Below are 21,432 nucleotides of genomic sequence, written 5' to 3' on the forward strand. Positions count from 1 at the left end.
TTTTACTGAGAAAACTTGAAGAAATGCATAATTACTGCTAATGTATACAATTCTGATTAATTTTATTTTGCCAACCATTATAAAACAGACCATCTTCCAAATTTTCATGAAATACTAGAGAATGGCTTTGGCCTCACAATGACATCAGCTGGTCTTATTGACAAAAACAAGCATGGCATTTTAATAAGTAAAATATACATATCATCCGAGGCCGGTTTGGCTCAGTGGATAGAGCGTCGGCCTGCGGACTGAAGGGTCCCAGGTTCGATTCCGGTCAAGGGCATGTGCCTGGGTTGCGGGCATATCCCCAGTAGGAGATGTGCAGGAGGCAGCTGATCGATGTTTCTCTCTCATCGATGTTTCTAACTCTCTATCTCTCTCCCTTCCTCTCTGTAAGAAATCAATAAAATATATTAAAAAAAAAAAATATACATATCATAAAGTTATACACATTCAAAATGTAAAAGTTTTTGCTTAGTCATGTGACTTCCAAACACCTCTAATCTGACTCATGTATGTAAAAAAAAAATAGACAATAATTGAAGGCAATGCAATTGCCAGTGCATCTTAACTATTTCAGTAAAATTAAGGCAATACATTTTTAAAGAGTATGCGTCAAAACCAAAAGAAACCAAAATATTCTTATTTATTATTACAAGAACAAATTGGATTATCATATGATAGTAATCGTTGACAATATGAAAGGATACTTACGTTGAGATATGAAATAAAGCTACTCTTATAAAGGAAAAACCGTAGAAAAAGAAAGCATATCTGTAATAAATGTAGAAGTTAAGAATAAAACAAAGGAAAACTGAAGCTGACTGGTGTGTGAGAAAGTTTTCTAGCTTTGTATACTATTTTGGAATTAAAACAAGTTAAGTCCTTAATATAGATTATGTATGTAAGTACAATAAAAGCTCAGCAAGAGAAAGCAGAAGAAGACGCTGGGCTAGACGGCAAGTTATATAAGAGGCCTACACCAAGTATTATAGGAGCATTTATATGCAAAGAAAAGGGAAAACTCAGAAAAGAGTTGTGAGATTAGAGTAAACCAAGATCTAAAGCACACATAGAAATAAGAGGTTAAGCAAGGAGCATGAGAGGGTTGAAGGGCTTTCCCCTCTTTCTGGTAAACAAGTGTATGTGAGATATAGTTAATACAGGAACAGAGACCAGGAGAATATCAGGTATGAACAAAAGGTGAGGGACTCTTTAGAAGGCTAGAAAGTACACCAAGAGAGAAAAGGGAAGGAGGCTGGCAAGCAGGCAAAAACATCTACATGCCCTCAGGTTAAAGCTAAGGAAAAGGACGGAAGGGAAGACCAGAAGATGAGGACTGAACTTGCCAGGGGTGGGCAAACTTTTTGACTTGAGGGCCACAATGGGTTCTTAAACTGGACCGGAGGGCCGGAACAAAAGCATGGATGGAGTGTTTGTGTGAACTAATATAAATTCAAAGTAAACATCATTACATAAAAGGGTACGGTCTTTTTTTTTTTTAGTTTTATTCATTTCAAACAGGCCGGATCCGGCCCTTGGGCCATAGTTTGCCCACGGCTGGACTAGACCATCAACTTCTCAAGAGAGACGACCAGTTCCTGAAATTTTAGATTAAAGTTAGATCTTGGTATAAAAAGGATAATTTAAAAGGCATAATAATAATAGCTAGGAGGGAGTGTATGGAGTTGGGTGGGACAAGGTCCAACCCAGGGTAGCTGGAGAGGTTTAAACAGTCTATCTGGCTCCCTGACGGAAGGGCATAATTGACAAGCACTGTCAAGAGCTAAGGCAAGGTCAAGAAGATCAAGGCAAAGAATGAATCCTCGTGGCAGAGGAGAGGGGACTGTCACCAAGCACAGCAGCTTCCAGTCTCTGGCTAGAGCTGAAAACAGACTGAAATTATCAAGATAATTATTTATGGAAAAATGACAAAAATCTATTTTCTCCAGCTCTTGGCAGAAAAGGGGGAAAGACTCTATTTCCAATAGGCATCACCGGGCATGTCCAAGTATTAGGTAATTTCTATAGTTGTCTACAGGGACTCTGCAAAAGGTGAAAGTAAAATTCAGTAATTGATGACTTCCCAAACATTAAAACCTATTATATTATGTTTAGGTTAAAAATTTTTTTCTTCTTTTGTGTCTTAAAACTTTTAATGTCCAGTCTGCAAAAGGTAAATAAAATGGTCAAGGAGGTCAGACTTTTGGGGAAATAAGTCTATAAAATTGTAATCCATCATGCAAATAATATAACAGGTTAGGAAGAATAAAAACAAAGCAATACTAAGCATTTCTTTAGATTGACAATTGCCACTTGTTTTTAGAAAAAGGACACTCTTTCCTAGCTACAATTTTTAATTAGATAAAAAATGGGACTTTAATCTCTATCTTTAATATTCATTGACAGTTTCAATCATAAATTTTCATTTATTTTCCTTTTTAAAATATTGAAATAGAGGTGACCAGGCAGCATTCAGCCGTCAGTGGATTTGAAACTCCTCTCCTGCCTCCAGAGAGATTAGAGAGGAGACAAATTTTTATACTGTGAGCCGACCTTCAAGGAAAAACAAAAAAAATTAAGGATGTGTATTTTTTATTTTTAAAAGTCCCAGGCAGGAAATAAGTAGCTTCAAAGTAATAGAAAATTAGGGAAGACAAAATTCATTCATAAAATGGAGTGGAGAAATATATAACAGGCCAGAAATCAAAGTAAAATACCTAAAATTGTGAGGGCTTAAAAAAAAAAAAAAAAGTAGTATTCACTCCAGACTTCCCTGTTTTCTTTGAAGCTAGAATAAAATAGTAAAACATTTCCTAGCTCCACTTGGATTATTCAGACGTTGGAAAAAGCGTGTCACTTGGATTTATAAGTAGTGAATGCCAAAAGATGTTAATTTCTTTGCAAGGAACATAGATCAGGAGAAGAGCTCCAATTTAATAGCTTATTATTTGTTCCTATAAAAGTATACTAATAACAATTTACCCCAGTAAATGTTGGGGAGGGGGAAGGCAGGAGGTAAAAAACAATGTTGCAACAAAAAATTTATTCAGTTTCAATAGTAGTGGGAGCAATGAAAATTATTCAGTATTATTTACTTGGAGAAATAACCAATCTTTTGAGAGTCTATCTCAGTTTCCACCTAATTCTTATCTTTTTAGGAGAATAGAGAAAAAAGGGGAAGCAGATAGAGGTAGAAAAAAATACTTGGAAATAATTGTTAGTGAAAAGGTGAGAGACAGATCCAAAGAAATGAGGACAAAAAATTACTTGAGAGAATGATAAAGCAAATTAACTTAATTTGCCCATTCATGCCTTATTGATTGTACATTTGAGTGCATTATAAAGGACAAGAGAGGTATGTTAATCATCTCTTTCCTCTCTCTTTACTTTTACTGGTAGACTTAAGAAACCAAACTCAGGAGGCAAGCTAAACTCGGCACTTACGCAAACTGAGTTAACTTGCATGGAAAGACCTAAGCTCAACAGTAGAGATAAGAAGCAGTCCCTTAAGTATTTGTGTCTTTATCTGTTTCTCCAGCTACAGGGTACCTTTGTAGAGCTTTAGGTTTAGAGTGACATATGGTGAAGGATTCACCAAAAAGGTAATTGAATTTCTTTTCCAGAAGACCTTAGATTCACTGCAGCCCACAAAGGCATTCTGAATTAAAGCAAGATTCCCATAGGGCGGCACTCACTGCTTTATCTCCCAAAGACCACGATCATCTTAAGTTTCAAAGGAAAATGAAAGAAGGACCAAAGAATGAAGGATCAAATTATTTTAAATGCATGATTAAGTTCCTCACCTTGATCAGGCAATTCCTTAAGAACTCCCCTTCTTATCAGCTCCTCTCTACTTTGTCTTGTGGATATCTTCCTTTCTAATACTTTTAAAAAGAATAAGCACATGTAAGAATCAAGTCATTGCTCAAAATAATTATGAAAAACATTCCAAGTACACTCATTCTGGGAGGACTCAAACCCCAGTTTTGCTAGTTGTCTAGCACAAGTGATTGGAGTCAACATAATTAGGACAAGGGCAATGACCAGCGCCCTTGGTCTGAAACCCAGCTGCTGGGTCTGGTCTTCAAATGATGGTGATGGGCCAAGAATCCAGAGAAATTATTTCACATCAACTACTTCTCACTTTCAAGTATTTCTTTCTTTAGTAATGATGCATTCTAAAACATAGGTTTTCATGAACATAAAATGTGTATAGAGAATACGTATATTTACAGTAAAAATCAACAAGTAAGCAAACTTTCAGTAAACATTTGGGTAACCCAGAAAGAAGAGATGACTTTTTCAGTGTTTTTTCTCTCACACATCCTATTACAAAAGTGCAACACATCAGATTTCTGTAACTCTTTTCCTTGCCATACTAGAAAATTATATAGTGTTCTTATATCCCCCCACATATCCCATCTTAGGAAGATGAAGTCGAGTCATGGAAAGGGGTGGGACTCTCAACACTGCTTATTCTTTCTTCTGGAAGAATCTAAATTCCAGTTACACCCTGTTCAAAACAGCACCCTGACGTAGCAAAAAGGGCCAGAGAAGGGGCGTAGGGCTCTTTGGGGAAGGACAGGTACACTGGGTAGCCACAGTAGGACTGGATTCTGACCCTCTCTACAATTCCGACTCCAGACCTTCTAATCTGCAAATCCTAGAGACACCCTGGACAACACAATTACCCCAAACCATGCCCTGACACACACAAACAGAGCCAATGATAACACTAAGAACATGTTTTTTGTTGGGGGCGGAGAGGGAGGCGGCTCCAGGTGGCCTGAAGCAAGGACACTTGGAAGGGAGGGAGAAGGGAGGGTGTGCTCTGGGGCTGGGAGCTTTGTATTAGGCACCAGAAAGTCCTCAATAAGTGTTTAGTAACACCATGAGCCCCAGAATAGCAACACTTAGTCTCTCTTGAAGAAATTGAACATTTTTCCTTTCTGATAACTAGAATTGGTGTATTTATTTTTTAACCTGGTTGCCAGAAAGGCCAGGGTAAAAGTTGATATTTAACACAGATTTCATATGACAATTCATGGGGAAATCTGTTTCCCCCTCCTCCCTCAGCGACCTGATTTCATTTATATTCTATTGACCGCCTCTGTGCTCTTTGTTCTAGGTTTGGTCAAAATTTTTTGGATAGAATCAGAATGTAAAACAGCAAGAAAATTAATGAATAAGCAAATAAAGAAATAGTGGGGGGGGGGGGAGATAACATTTTACAGGTTCAAATGGAGACACACACAGAAGCGTCCCCTGTTTCTTTAGGTTCCCCATCCACCCCGACCTCTACCCACCCTTCCAGAAGGAAGTAACAACAGCTCACGTAGATGCTGGTGATCTCAGTGGGCAAAGTTATCTGCGAGTGGGGGGGCCAGCAGGGCCTGTTCTTTTATGGGAGTTCTTTTAGGCAAAAAGAGGGCTGCTATTTACCTACAGCTTCGATTTGCTCAGGCTTTGGTCAAAGAGGAGGGAACCCGTCAGCACAGGAAGCCAAACAGCAACACTCGTCACTGTGGGACGCTGCCGAGATTGTGCAGGTGGTTAGAGGGCCCTGACCAGGGCAGTCTCCCCTGGAGCCTACAGACCCATTCAAGCTTGACTGGGGCTTTGAGGGGAGGCAGGCCTCTTCCAGGCCTCATCCCCTGCTGCTGGGGTGGGGGGCAGAGGCCGTGCTGCTAAGTCTGAGGATGCAGGTGGCACCCTGGGCCTGGGGATGAGGCCAAATCCTGGGAGCCAACTGCACTGCAGAATGCAGTCATTGTGGCGTCTGCCCCTTGCTCTTTGGAAACAACTTTCAATTGTTTGCTGCTTCTGTAAAGTGGCCGAAACCACAAAATGGTTGTCAGGAGTCCTAGATTCTAGCACCAGAACTCCCACAATAGTTGTGTGACAGCGGGCAGTCTCTGCAAGTTCCAGGGCTCCTGATCCGTTATCTGGAAACCGAGGGACGAGATTCGATGATCCCTAAAGGACGCTCGCCCAGCTCAAATGCTGTGGGACCCTGTATCATTAATCAAGGCCCTTCTGTAAGCTCTGCGTTAAGCACCTTTCAAAATCTTCATTCTTGCTCTGAAAAACCATCTTAGAGCCCAGAATGCTTCTGCCTTTCCATCATGGATTCCAGAGCAGGCTTTAATTTTAACTTTAAATTTTCTGCTGCTTTAATTCCAACTTAATCTCAGCTAAAAATCCCTCCTCTTTCTTCCTTGTAAATCCTGGAGCTTTCAAGCAGCAGCTTGGCTTCCTGCCAAGACTCAAAACCCACAGCTTTGTTCCTTGGCTCTACCTCCTACAAACAGGGCCCTGATAGGAAAATGCCTCTGGCTATTTGTTTGGTCTTTGGCTGAGCACATTTTTAACACATAAAGCAGATAACTGTGTTTGGGGCCAATGAGAACAAACTGCAGGCGGCTGAGCGTGGAAGGTATGTTGTTAGGGCACAAAGTTCCAACCACGGCTCTCCCAGAAGAACAAGTATTTCACTCTTCATCTTTTAAAATATTTGCCTCCTGTTTATATAGTGTCTGTATGTTTGCAGAGCACATTCACCGAACACTTTCATAGGCTCGGAAAGGTTTTGCATCGGAATGAATCTGAGAGTTCATTCTAGTCCAACAGCCACACAAAGCAAGAGTCATTTCAGGAACTTTCCTGAGACGTGCTCACCTGCTTGCACACACGTAGAGGCAGGGTGGGCGCTATGGCGGAGCCCCCTCTACAATCCATCTCCCTCATTTTTAGAAAGATATTCCTCACAAGGAGTCGGAGTCACCTTAACCAAGCTCATGCCCCCCATAGCTCTAGACTAGACTAAGACATTCGTGCAGGGAAAACAGCCCGCGTGAGCTCCATCCATGTTAACCGAGAGCAAAGCGGGTTGCTGACGCCTCCTAGAATCTGATCCCAAGTATCTGCTCTTTGACTCCGAAGCTCATGCCAATCTTTGCAAGAACAGCGAGAACGTTGGGAGCCCCGCACAGCTGTAGCATAACCACTGCCGGATGCCAGAGAAGAGGTTTCGCAGGACACTCGTCCCGGGATGAGGTGGCGAGGTCCGTCCACGAAAAGTATTCCCACCAGTTGTGTGAATGGCTCATGGTTACTCACTTGTATCCCAATTTAAAAAGCATGTGTGATTTTTACACCAGATCAAGCAAAACTAGAGTTTCTGTTCCACACTCTGCACTGGGTGAGGTAAATGTCTGATAGCCCAATCCTGATGACAATCGCACACACTCCTCTAAGGTGTGAAGGGTGTGTGGTTCCCCGTTTTCCTGACTTCATGCTTAGACTCTGGTTTCTCAAGTATTTGAAGGGATCAACCTTCCAAAAACTCCCTCTGGCTGCCTATCTCACATTCAATAATATCTCAACTCCTTGTCATGGTGCCCAGATGAGCCATAGGTTAGTCCTCCCTCACCTGTCTCCCTCCTTACCACTCCCTCCTGGCTCTCTCTGCTCCAGCCCCTCCGACCCCCAGCTGGGCCCCTGCATGGTAGCCTCTGTCCTTATCTGGGATGCCATTTCCCCAGAACCCACTGGCTTACTCTATCACTTTCTTCATGGTTCCCTTATTGGAAATCCATTTCCTACACACTCAGTGTGGAATAACTTGTTCCCCTTCCTGTCTTTATCCATCTTCCTACCCTGCAAAATACGTCATCACCTCCTGACACAGAACCTACTACTCTGTGTCAGTGTAGTCTTGGCGAGAATCAAAACCCTGTGTTGCTTACTGCTGTCTCCCCAACAGTGCCTTGCAGGTGGTTGGCACTCAGAAGATAGGTGTGTTTGTTGAATAGACGAATAAAAGAAAATAGGCTAATAATGATCATGGTCTTGTTTGCTGCCCCTTCCCTACCTCCCATCTAGGAGAAAGCAAGTGAGGCTTGTGGCAAAACTCGAAAAACAAGAGTCTTCTGTCTTCTTCCTCTCCTCTGTGGCTGGGCCAGCCGAGGGGAAAATCCTCAGCTCTCCATCCTATGGCTCATCTGAAAAAGGCCCCTGTATGCTCTGGAAAAGGGCAGTCATCATGTGTACAGGACACCAGCCAACCAGCAGGGTGTAACACACGCTCGGGCTCATCATAAATTACAAGTGATTTACGATGTCCTCTGGGCGCGGAGCCTGCATTCGGGAGGGGCAGCTGGGGCATGTGGCACCAGCTCCTCTCTGCGGACGCACGGCCAGCGCTTTCTACTCCTTTGGAAGCATCTGTGTGGGTCAATATTGCAGTCCACAAGCCACTTGTGTTTTCTTTTGGCCAGAAAAAAAGAGTCCTAATGTTCAATTCTAACACCGTTTAATGATGGAACAAAACAGGAAGGTAAACAGAAAACGATTCAATGAGCGTGCCATGTTATCTTCTGGGTCCCGAGGCCTGAATGGCCTCACTGTAACACTGGGACAGGAACAGAGGGGCGCTTGTCTCGCGCGGAAAGTGTTCTATAAGCCGGGCTTGGCTTTACCTCTCCTCAACAGTAGTGACAGAAAACAGGATGTCAAGAAATGGCCTCCTTTCTCAAAGACCCTTCCTTCACTAGCTAAGGCAGCTAAGTCCTTTAAAGAAACAAACACCGAAATGCCACCCAACAGGACATTTACAAGAATCTTCCAAAACATCTCAAGAATGTTAGGCGGAGAAATAAGCCAATATCCCCACCCAAGAACACTCAGGGGTCTGTCTGGCCACTTTCGTGTTTATCCACACCACTCCCCTCCTCCCAGACCTATAGACTACGCTCAGGCCAAACTCCTCAGAACAGCAGCCACGCTTTACCACTGGCCCCGAGAACCCGTCTTCCCCTCCCTTTGTTTCTCATCTCGCTTTTTCACAAATCCGATGTTAAAGTCAAACTCCACTCCTTGCATTTCCTAAACATCGCCAGCACTTCCTCGGCTCTGTGCCTTCTTTTCTTATTTCTTCCTCCTAGAATTAGACTCTCTATCCACTTCGGGTAAAATCTTCCCTGGAAAGTTAGGTCCTCTTCACACAGCGCCCCCATGTGTTAGATCTCACTACCTGTACCGGCAAGAATGAAGAACTCACTAAGACCCTAAAGCAGCGGTTCTCAACCTGTGGGTCGCGACCCCTTTGGCGGTCGAATAACCCTTTCACAGGGGTCGCCTGAGACCATCCTGCATATCAGATATTTACATTATGATCCATAGTAGTAGCAACATTACAGTTATGAAGTAGCAACGAAAATAATTTTATGGTTGGATCACAACCTGAGGAACTGTATTTAAAGGGCCAGAAGGTTGAGAACCACTGCAAGTAACTTCTGTGCCTCAGTTTCCTCAGCTACAAAATGGAATAACAGCTGCTACCTTTCTGGTGCTTTTGGAGATTAAATGAGTTACAACAAGGGAAGTGTTTAGACTAGCACCTAGAATGTAGAAAGCATTCAATACTGTTAGCTATTACTATTATTTCTGTTATAGCACATGTACATTTTTCATTGCTACATATGTACACAATTGCATAGTCACGTGACTGTGGTCTAATTCCTATGAGGGATATCTTGCTGACTATTCCATCCTCCTAATACCAATACTGCGGAGTAGATGTTGTGCGCTGACGTGTATTTGGAGGTCGGCACTGGGAGGGAAGGCAGGCCTTGTGTTCTTTCCTACTTCTTTTAGAAACAGCCCATCTGAGTTTCAGCCTTTGAGGAACCACCTTCCCCCGCTCTTGGTCCACGTCACTTGTGTGAGGCGAACTCCATCCCTGGGCTCTAGGGCTCCCCTGCTTACCCAATCAGAGCCCAGTGATTTCCCTGGCATGGGTGCTTGGTTCAGAGAGGGGCATGTGCTCAAGCTGCACTACTGAGATCCAGGCCTGAGAATTTTGCTGGAGCAATCGGAGAGGAAGGCTTTCTCTTTCCTCTGCAGCCGTTAAACGAGCTGAATATAAGCTTAGAGTTGCTCGTAGTCCATGTGCACCCAAAAGAGAGAGCCCGACTTAAAGGACAAAACAAATGCAGAGGCACACAGACTCGAAAGGAAGACACGGATTCCTGGGCACAGCTTCCGAGCACCTGGATCCAAGCACGCGTGAAGGCTGTCTGTCCCTCGCTTTTCATTTACATGAACCAATAAATTCCCCGTTCGTTAAGCCTGTGATCCTTCATCGGAAGTGAAAAGCTATGACTCATCAAAATAGGTATTAAGTAGATGCTTTTTAAAAATTGAGTATTTTTCCAGTTGAGGCTAAAGATTCTCTAGGTATTCAAGGCAGAAATATGAAAAAAAAGAACTACACAGGCCCCCTCTTTCCTCTTCAAGAGCTTGATACTTAACCAGGCCTTAAGCAACAGGAAGATGGAGAGATCTATGTCCTCCCTCTTTTGAAATCAGTGTCACAACAGCCTCTAGAAATCGGATAGAAATCATCATTTATTTGGTGCTTCATCAATCCTTCCATTATTCCTGAAAGATAGATGAAGTAAGTATTTTTATTCCCTTAGAATAGGTAAGAATAGTAAGGGTTAAAGAGGTTACATACTTAGAATCTGGTTGAACCCAGATATGTACGGCCAAAAGCCTACCAAGTGCATTCTCCAATCTGACATGATAATTACAAAGACTTCAACTTTCCCACGAGAGGTACAATGCTTTCCAATTTTCCTTCAAGATGTGAGACTGCAGGACAGCTTTCAAAAGTTAATTTTATTTATTTTTTTATATATTTTATTGATTTTTCACAGAGAGGAAGGGAGAGAGATAGAGAGTTAGAAACATCGATCAGCTGCCTCCTGCACACCTCCCACTGGGGATGTGCCCGCAACCCAGGCACATGCCCTTGACCGGAATCGAACCCGGGACCCTTCAGTCCGCAGGCCGATGCTCTATCCACTGAGCCAAACCGGTTTCGGCCAAAAGTTAATTTTAAATGGCAAAGTTTTAGATGGTAGTACATGCTCAGTTCAGGTTATAAAAGGATACAGTAAAAACTCTCACTCTCACTGGCCCCCTCACCTAGTCGAATTGAGCCCCACTCTTACTCCATAAGCAAATAACCACTTTTATTCATGTCTTTTTAATCCTTCCAGAAATTTTTTTAATCCTCACCAGAGGGTGTGTGTGTGTGTGTGTGTGTGTGTGTGTGTGTGTGTGTGTAATTTATTTTAAAGAGAGGAAGGGGTGAAAGAGAGAAACATCAATGTGAGAGGAAAACATCAAATGATTGCCTCCATACACAACCCGACGTAGGTATGTGCCCTAACCGAGAATCAAACCCATAACCTTTTGGTGTACGGGATGATGCTCCAACCAACTGAGCCACCCAGCCAGGGCAAGAAGTGGTGATCTTTGTCCTCTGCAAACAGCGGCAGCTGAAATCCCTGTGTTTCCAGATGGGGTGAGCTGGGAACAGTCATGGCAGATCAATCCACGGGACTTGTGGTTATTACTCCCAAAGGATGTTCAGGACTAGAACAATGGGCAAGTCCCCGATCCCAGATGTGCCCGGAAGTACAAGTAATCTCAGGAGAGCGATTAGAGGCAGGATTTGTAAGCTACGTGAGACACTGCGTGTCCTTCCTTCTTCTAGTCTTGACTCCTATAAACTCATGGAAACACAAATGCATAAGACAGGTGCTTGCAGATTCATCCAGTTGGATGAAAAGTTTCCATTTTGCGTGTGTTTCTCATTTCTCGTTTCTTCACATTAAAATACAGTAAACCCAAGACAGGATGAGACCACAAAAGGGACAGATGTTTAAAATAAAGATGACGACAATTTTTTTTGAGGTGGTTAATGTATAATTTTTAACAGTCTATTTTACTTAGTTATCCTATGAACAAAACGTATTAAAACATCACCAACTCAAACTAATAGATGTGAATAACCAGCTTAAGTTAGTCAGATGACTGAGTTGGCCCGTTTTCCAAACCCATGTTTTTCACATACATATCTAATCAGAACAGGTTTCTTAAGATCATTAAAAAGCTTGTTTTCTTGAGCATTTTAAATATTCCCCTCCTCTACCTACCATCTTGCCCACACGAGAGAATATACAGTATTTGTAAAAGAACACTATTTCCTTGGTGAAACTGGTCCAAACCTAGACTAAACCAGGAGGGATAATCAACACCCGATTCCTGCTTGATCCTGCAGGAAAACCAAGGGTAACGTCAACTGAAGTTTATATTTTCCAAGACAAAACACCGAAAATGGTGGGGCCTTGGGAAAAAGTACCTTTTCATTATACCTAATGTGCAAGGTGTGACTGCAATGCTAACTTTCTACTTCAACAAAATGCCCCCTTTCAGGAGTTTCCCTTTCCATATCTATTTCAAAATGTCTGGTTATTAAGGTGACATCAGGGCCTCCTAATTCTTCTTGGAGATTGAAAACACTAGAAAGTAGGAAATGGATCAGGAAGTACATAGTCTAGCCCTTTTAAGAATACAGCTTGAGCCCGGCTGGCGTGACTCAGTGGTTGAGCGTCTACCCAGGATCCAGGAAGACACGGTTTGATTCCTGGTCAGGGCACATTCCTGGGGTTGTGGGCTTGATCCCCAGTAGGGGGTATGTAGGAGGCAGTCAATCAATGATTCTCTCTAATTGCTGATTTTTCTATCTTTCTCTCCCTCTTCCTTCCTCTCTCTGGAAAAACAAACACTTTTTTTTTTTTTTTAAAAAAAGGATACAGTTTGAGTTCAAATCCAGACCTTGCAGCCTGTCACCAGGTGACCACAGGCAGGCCCCTAAACTCCTCCCTGTCCTTCTCCCATGTAAATAGAGGTAGTAGAACCTAACTTGGGTGGATATTAGGGTGATTAAAAAACAGCTTGTAAAGTGTTTGACACAAAGCAGGGGCCACAAAAATGTGAGTATTTTTCCTCCCCAACTTTCCATTTTCTCCTGTCTACACGTGTAGCTATCCCTTTGACAATATCCTATTGGTATTTTTACTTAAATATGCTATTGATCTAGAAGGCAGCAGAGAATAAGGGTTAAGAATGCATACTCCAGCCAGGCTTCTGGGGTTCAAAGAGGGGTTGTGCTGCTCACAAGCTCTGGGACTTAGGGCAAGTCATTTAACTTGTCGGTGCCTCTGTTTATTCATTAGTGATATGGGGATTATGATAGCAACCTACTTTATAGAGTAACTGGGGAGATTACGAGCATTGAAAACAGCATCTGGAACATTACCGTTAATATCCACGTGTCTTGTTCTTACTTTAAGTTTAATCCCAAATAAAACTGCAAATGGGTAACAGAAATAGAGGTGTGTTTTTTTTACTTTTTTTTTTTTTTAAAAAAAAACAACACTTTGCTTCATATGTTGCACACGTAGCACATTATACAAAGTATTCAAAGGAACATTTCAAACCTCCTGGGGTACTAACTAAATTGAGCTTTTTAGCATTGAATTGAGAAACACAGCAAACAGAAAGGACTACATAACGCCAGCAATATGTCAACATCACATTTAAATCGGTGATTAAGTTCTAGTTGGTGTCACTAATATTTTACACTTGGTTCACCTAAGGTTTTCTTTAAAAACAAATGAAAGTGCTGGCGGGGAGAGGAAATGGGTGAGTGTTCTTAAGTTTTTCAAGATGAAAAGTTCTAGACTAGAGTTAGGCTGCAGTTCCACAGAAGACACTTAACAATGGTGACGATGGTAAATTTTATGTTACGTGTTTTCTACCACAATTTAAAAGTAAATTAAATTGCAAGACATTTTGGGGCCACATTAATGCTAAAAGCCATATATCTAAGATGAAAAATAGGTCACAAGGATTTTTCAAAGAATTTTAACCACATGCATGTGTAATGTGTTCGCTATTTTCCAATATCCAGCCTTCTCGCTAACCATGCTTTTTATTCTCTCATATTTCCTAAATAGTCCCTCATGCCCTATCTTATAAAAGGTACTAAGGAAACACTTATACTTTGGAATAAAGGAAACTTCAAGGGTATCCATGCCAAACCCTAGAGAGTCTGGGTTTGGGAAAGCCACTGACGAGAGCCCAGGCCGAAAAAATGTTGTAAGCCTAGAGGTGCAAACTCCTTTCACCTAACCAAAGAAATAAGAACTAAAACTACAATTTATACTCCAAGTGGGAAGCAAATCAGGAAAATGTCTAAGCCAAAAAGCGGTTACTTTCCAGGACTGAGCCCTTAGTGATAAAGACCGGATTCGTATCACAGGATGAAAAAAAACAAAACAAAACAAAACCACTAAGGGAAATAATAGGCAAAGGAAATAAAATAATGGACTTTCCTGACATGGGCTCTCTGACCCAGGCCAGAAGGAATTCTTTAGTGCCTTTTAAAAGTGTTTAAAAGTGGCACCACTCCAAAGGAAAATGAATTTAGGAAATTATCCACCCAAGTAAGGCGTATAAACAATCAGATCCTCTCTTAAAGCAATAGGAACTCACACTGTCTCATCCCAGCGGGAGCCCTTTTTGTTATGATGGATGAGAACACTGCTCCTTTCCTCCATATCCCACTTAGGAATTACCTGCAGCAGACAAAAGTAGAGACCCAAGGCAACAATTCTACATTTCACCTCAGTGGGTGTGAGTCTTTAAAATATGTCATTTACAATAAGAAATCAGCAAAGTCTATAGCATCGCCACTCCTTTAAGCATGTTTTCATAGAAGGCTCCATGTAAAGGCCTTACTTATCTGAGTTCACGTGCCCTAGAACAGGGGTGGGCAACCTTTTTGTGAGTGTGTGCCAAAACCAGCAAAATCTCTGACTCAAAATTCTTCTGCATGCCAACCCTAATTTTTTGAGAACATGTTACGCCTACTTGATATCTCTTAAGGTGTACGTATGTGAAGAACCTTGAAGAAATAAAATTCATTCGAGCGTCAAAACACAGTATATGATGATGAAAAATACATTTATTTTTAAATGTATACATGTACACTGGTAGCCCGACAGAAAACTTTATGACTCCGTTTGATATTATCAGTGGGACTTTTGCTGCTGCATCACTGATGACAGAGATTTTACATCACGTTTATATTTCTTAAATTTCAGAGATATGCACGAGCTACTACTTTCATCCATCAGGCTACTCCTATTACGAGACTTAAAATATTCATCACTGAGAACAAAGATTCACAAGCGTATGTGGATGAAACCAAAACACTGGTTGGATCTAGGAAGGCAGGGAGAGTTAAGGCAGAGGCATAGAAATTGCTCTTCCCCTCTCTCGTCAATTCATGTTTATGGTCTTTAAGATAACTTGTTATGTAAAATTATTTATTTATCTAAGATGCACCTACACTGAATTTATCTGAAAAATAAAAAAGTCGATATTAAGAAAAAAATTGTAAATGGAAGATTATAAGAGAGGGTTTCGCGTGCCAGCAAAAGTTACTGGAGAGCCATGTTTGGCACGCGTGCCAGGGGTTGCCCACCCCTGCCCTAGAAAAACCTATCTCCCTGGGACAGGGTGGAGGCCTCAGATTCTAGACAGCTCAACACATTTAAACCTAAAGCGCAGCGTGGATTAAACAAACAATATCATATTTTCTAGACCGCACAGGAAGCAAGGGAGTCTCCATTTAGAAATCAGATGTTATGGTTTATATTTATCTGTGAAAGGTGGGCCCTGACGGTGAGGCCATTCACTGTACAGTTGGCTATTTTAAACCAGTGATGGAAGGTTTCAATATTTATGAAACCACTAATTTCAATCATGACAAATATACAAAAAGCTAACACTATGATCATTTTTTCCCATGAATGGGTTTTACCCCTACAATGAATGATAAATGCTCCATAAATAAATCAGTAGGCCATAATGATCCTTTCTATCCACCCATATGTAGAAAGATTCAATCAAGAAAAAAACTCATTCTACTGGGAGGCTAAGAATGAAGAAGATTATTTAGTCTCCTTCATATTTAATGCATATAGAGGAAATGTGTTTTAATTCCATCTAAAGCCATATTTAGGAAAACAGAATAAAAGAAATTAAAGTATATATGATAAAATTATTATATATTATCTCTATTCACAGAATCTCTAACACTCATTGGTCTGATTAGGTTCAGTAATAAAATACACAGGTACAAAATAGCTGAATTATACACAATCCCCACCTGCCTCCTCTTTGTGTCAGTGATGCCTCCATACTGACCTTTAAAAACACTGCTGCCATACACAGCAGACAGTAAGAGTTACTCAAGTTCATTATCCATTCATGAGGGGATGGGCCCCCACCCTGTCCATTAAAATTGGTGAAATATTCATTTTGTCTATTTTGTTTTTTCAAGATTCCTTGATGCACTTAAGTAGCTCTCAATGATATGAACACAACGAATTAAAAATACTTATCTATCCTTTACTCCCCAAATTCCAGCATTTTCCAAATCAGAAAAATCCACATGCAAACACCTCATGTATGAGATGGGATAAGCCTCATCAAAAGTCTTTCATTAATTCATTCATTCTACAAATAGTTACTGAATGTCGAACATAAGCCAGGCACTATTTATTCTTGTTGCTTTGGGATGGTTATCAGAGAAGAATAAAAAAAATCCCTATTCTCATAGAATTTATAATCTAGTAGGAAGGGGAAACAGATAATAAACAATAGACATAATTTGTAACTGTGAGATGGTAAAATGTACTATGGAAATAAAAAAAGTAAGGCAGTACATCTACACAATGGAATACTATGCTGCTGTAAAAAAGAAGGAACTCTTACCATTTGCGACAGCATGGATGGAACTGGAGACCATTATGCTAAGTGAAATAAGCCAGTCAGAGAAAGATAAATATCACATGATCTCACTGATTTGTGGGATAGAATGAACAACATGAACTAATGAACAAAAATAGATCCAGAGACACAGAAGCATAGAACAGACCATCCAACCTCAGAAGGAGGCGGAGGTGGGGGTGGGGTGGTAAAAGAGCAACCAAAGGATTTATATGCATGCATATACACATAACCCCTGGATACAGACAGTAGGGGGGTGACAGCATGTGCTGGGGGGTGAGAGCATGTGCTGGGGGATGGGAACGGCTGGGAAGAGGTCAATGGGGGAAAAAGAAGACATATGTAATACTTTAAACAATAAAGAATTGGGGGAAAAAGTAAGGCAGAAAAAAAAGTAAGGCAGAAAGTAGGGGCCCTACTTTAATGTACTATAGAAATAAATTCATAGTTCATATCATTGAGAGCTAGTTAAGTGCATCAAGGAATCTTGAAAAACCAAAATAGACAAAATAAATATTTCACCAATTTTAATGGACAGGGGCCCTACTTTATACCCACCAGGATGGCAATAATAAAAGAGACAGATAATAACAAATGTTGCCCAGAGTGGAGAGAAATCGGAACCCTCACACACTGTTGGTGGGAATGCAAAATCATGCAGCTGCTTTGGAAAACTGTCTTGGCAGTTCCCCAAAATGTTAAACATTGACTTGCCATGTGACTCAGCAATTTCATTTCTAGGTATATAACCAAGAGAAGTGAGAACACGTGTCTACACAAAAACTTGCACGCAAATGTTCATAGCAGCATTATGCATAACAGTCAGAAGTAGAAACAACTCAAATGTCCATCACCTGTTGGACAGACAAAGTGTGGTACTTTCATACAAGTGAATATTATTCAACAATAAAATGAACTTGCATACTGATGCATGGTACATGAATGAACCTTGAAAATATTATGCCAAATGAAAGGAGGCAGTCACAAAAGACCAAGTATTTATTATTATATGATTCAACTTACATGAAACAGAGAGAATAGGTAAACCTACAGAGACAGGAAATAGAACTGGGATTGTGGGGGAAAATTAGGAGTGATGGCTAATGGGATGGAGTTTCATTTTAGGATGATGAAAATGTTTAAAGTTGATACTGGTAATAGTTGCACAGTTGTGAATAATACTTAAAACCATTGATTTACACATATTAAATGGGTGCATTGTATGGCATATAAACTATATCTCAACAAAGCTGTTAAAAAAAGAGTGCTGGAGGAGAGATAGGGTGATCAAGTTATAACTGAAAACAACACTACCATATAGGAGAGGCAGGACTGTACAGAAGAAAGTACACACATGCTCCCAGACTCAGGTCAGAGCGATGGGGCTTGATGCCAGGAGGCTGAGCATGGTTTCCGGGGCTGGAGCTTGGTGGCCACTCTCACTGCTGGGGGAGCTGCTGCCTCGGTAACAGCTGCTGCAAAACAAATGCTGAATGCTCTTTTCCGTCACGGAAGGCCTAATGCAGGTCTTTTGTAAAAGCGAAGTGACGGAAAGCGAGTGTTTGAAAGTGGGAGATGCCTGTATGTGCATATAATGAAATATTTTGCAGTCTAAAAAAATGAAGAAAATGCTTTCCTATGCTTCATCATGAATGAACCTTGAGGACATTATACTAAGTGAAATAAAACAGTATAATAGGACAACTACTATACAACTCCACTTACATGAAGTGTCCAATACAGTTTCATAGATGTAGAAAGTAGAATGGTAATTCTACTAGGGATTGGGTGAATGGGGCAAAGGGAAGTTGTCTGATAGGTACCGTGTTTCAGTTCTGCAGGATGGAAAAGTTCTGGAGATCTTCACAACAATGTAAATATACTTTACTACACAGTACATTAAAAAAATGGTGAAGATAGTAACTCTTAAGATATGTGTTTTTTACCACAATTAAAAAATAACACTCATGACAAGATTAAGTGCTGATAAGGATGTACAGCAACTGGAAATTTCTGTACTGCCAGTAGAAATGCAAAGCTCTGGAAAATCGTTTGGTAGATGCTTATAAGGTTAAACATGCATTTAATCTATGAGCCAAAAATCTCACTCTTCTGTATTTTCCCAAGAGAAATGAAAATTTTTGTTCACACAAAAACCTTTACATGAATATTTATAGCAGCTCTATTCATAATTACCCCAAGCTGGAAACCACCCATATGTCCTTCAACAGGTGAATGGATAAATAAGCTGGGGCACACCCATGTCACAGAGTATACCTAACAATCAAAAGGAATGACTGAGACCTGCAGCAACCTGCATGAATTTCAGAGGTGCTATGCTGAGTGAAAGATTTCATGCTGAAGGATTCCAATTTTTATGACATTATTATTATTATTATTATTATTATTATTATTATTATTTGCAACAACACAATGATAGTGCAGAAGAACAAAGCAGTGGTTGCCGGAGGTTAGGATAGGGGGTGGCGGGTGGAGGGGAGGTAGGGTGTGACTATAAAGACTAGCACAAGCGAGATTTGGTGAGTGATGGGACCTCGATATACCCTGATTACAATGATGGTTACACAAACCTATACCTATACTAAAATTTAAAAAACTGGACACACACACACACAGAAAAAATATCAGAGTAGTGAATGACCAAGAAAATGACCTCTTTTAAGAAAGTCATGATCACAAATGCAGTGGCCATGGCCACAGTCCAAAAGAAAGGCAAGAAAAAGTTTTGGAAAAATAAAAAACCTGTGTTTTTTGCAAGGACTACAGTTTGAATAGCAAACTCAAACTGGTACTCAATGAAAAAGCTCAATCCTAGGGGCCCAGTTTGCTGGGGACGTCTACAGGAAATGTTCCCAGAGAGGCTACAGGTAACCTTGGGAGAACGAAGGTCTGGACTGTGCAGAAACCATTCCAGTGATCTCTCAGCTGTGACCTCTGCTTTCCTTCTTTGGAGAGAAAGCACCCATAGGCAAGCCACAAATATAAGCCAGTTTTCACACTAAAAGGGAAGGTTAACGGACTTGGGGACCACATTCCTTTGTTCGGGTCTGGAAAAGGTGAACGGTATCCAGAAGGAATGGAAAAATAATACAGTTAAAGGAAGTTACCAAGAGCAATGTTTTGAGGAAGAAAAGAGAAATCAAGACTACCGGAAAGAGGTTGACAGGAGGCAAAAGTTCACACAGAGAAGCGGGGAGCAGGCTGACGCCCTGTGTGGACAGGGAGCTGGGCAGCAGGTGAGAGAGGCGGATGAGAAGAGTCGTACCCAGACATACCAATGCACAGGGCAGAGGACAAGCCTCAGAGCCTGGAATGCCCCCTTTTGCTATTGGATCCCTGTACATAGAACAGCCCTGGGCTCATGGTGGGTGATCAGAGAACATTTGCTCTGTGCGTGAGAACAAGGAGGACTCTTCAGAGCTGGAAAGAAAGGCCGATCTGTGGTCACGGAGGAGCTCTGACCCATGTGTGTGACCGGCAGGTCTCATCAGAAGGAATGCTGTCTTCTTGTCGTGTGTTTCTTAGGACATGAAGAAGGACACGCCAAAATGTCTGATTTCTGAACTGTCTTCCCTAGAAGCAATCAGACAGTCCAGCTCGTCAGAAGTCCTGAGTAGGAAACAGAAAGGCATGGAAGGCCGGGGGTTTCTTCTCTTCTGGCTGAAGATCGTAGTACATGAAAAGGGTGGACCAAGAAAGTGAAGAGCTGCTTGAATTGATGGTGTCCCATTTTCGGGACCATAACATTTGTATAATAATGATCGTCTGTCAGGACATTTGTACAATAATGATTGGTCTGTCTGTCCAGTCCCTGAAAGTAGAAACAATAGGCTGGCAAAGCTGACTGGACTGGCCTATTGAAAAGAACCTCAAAGCTGAATGAGGGAGGGAGGTAAAGCACCGAGATAGTAGTATAAAACCAGGAGGACAGTAGCTAGGACAGAAAAAAAAACCCAGCAGTGGCAACTTCCGGTGCTTTCAGACAAAATAGTATCTAACAAGTGTGGGCGGAATATGAATGGGGGCAGAGACAGAAGAAGAGCAATAAAGGCGCTCTGAGATGTCAACACAAGAAAGTAACTCTTTTGAGACGTGGTGGGGCAGGGTGCCTGACAACTCAAAAGAGACAGATCAGATACAAAGGGGAGGTCTAATGTTGGGCGGGGGCAGGCCCATTGGGACACCATCAGAAGGCATATGCCTTCAGGAAAACACAGAACTGAGGGTGACACATGCTAGGGAACATGTAGAAGTGGGAACACAGAAAGAAAATACAACATACAACATGTTGTTATAGGGGGAAAACAAATCACCCAGTAAGGAGGATCTGGGCGACATCGTTCTACATATGGAACATTAAATGAGCAGAAATGCAATATAAACTATCACCAGGGAACTGTCACTTCCCTGGACACTTACAAGACATTTAGTTCCTACTGATAAATTCTTATCATTTTTATAACAAGATGAATTCCTAGTCTGGATGTGATTCTAAATAGTAACAATGTGGTTGGTTAAGTGTAATAATAAGAACTTTGGGGCAAGTCACCGTGTTGTCTTAGCATTAAAAATAGCCATGAGCTAGAGACCTCATCAGGGTTCATCACTGTCTCCAGCACACTCTGCATGAGGCCAGGTGTTCAATAAAAGCTCACATAATAATCTGGACAACTTAGTATGGCCCCACAGTGA

The 21,432-nt window shown here is 41.3% G+C and overlaps 1 protein-coding gene across 14 annotated transcripts in view; it reads right to left on the reverse strand.

Annotated features, from left to right (window-relative positions):
* Positions 1 to 21,432, reverse strand: part of PHACTR2 (phosphatase and actin regulator 2) — a gene marked incomplete at its 3' end in the record, with an annotated part of 162,369 nt that overhangs the window by 47,501 nt on the left and 93,436 nt on the right. For 8 of the 14 annotated variants that reach the window (XM_081094331.1, XM_081094322.1, XM_081094328.1 and 5 more), the window contains exon 3: positions 3,807 to 3,887. The exons of the other annotated variants lie outside the window; for them this stretch is intronic. In XM_081094331.1, the coding sequence (XP_080950457.1) occupies positions 3,807 to 3,887 (81 nt within the window). The remainder of the gene's footprint in view (positions 1 to 3,806; positions 3,888 to 21,432) is intronic. 14 annotated transcript variants of the gene reach the window in all.

Source organism: Myotis nattereri (assembly GCF_964212035.1).
Source record: "Myotis nattereri genome assembly, chromosome: 6".
Classification (NCBI taxonomy): Eukaryota; Metazoa; Chordata; class Mammalia; order Chiroptera; family Vespertilionidae; genus Myotis; species Myotis nattereri.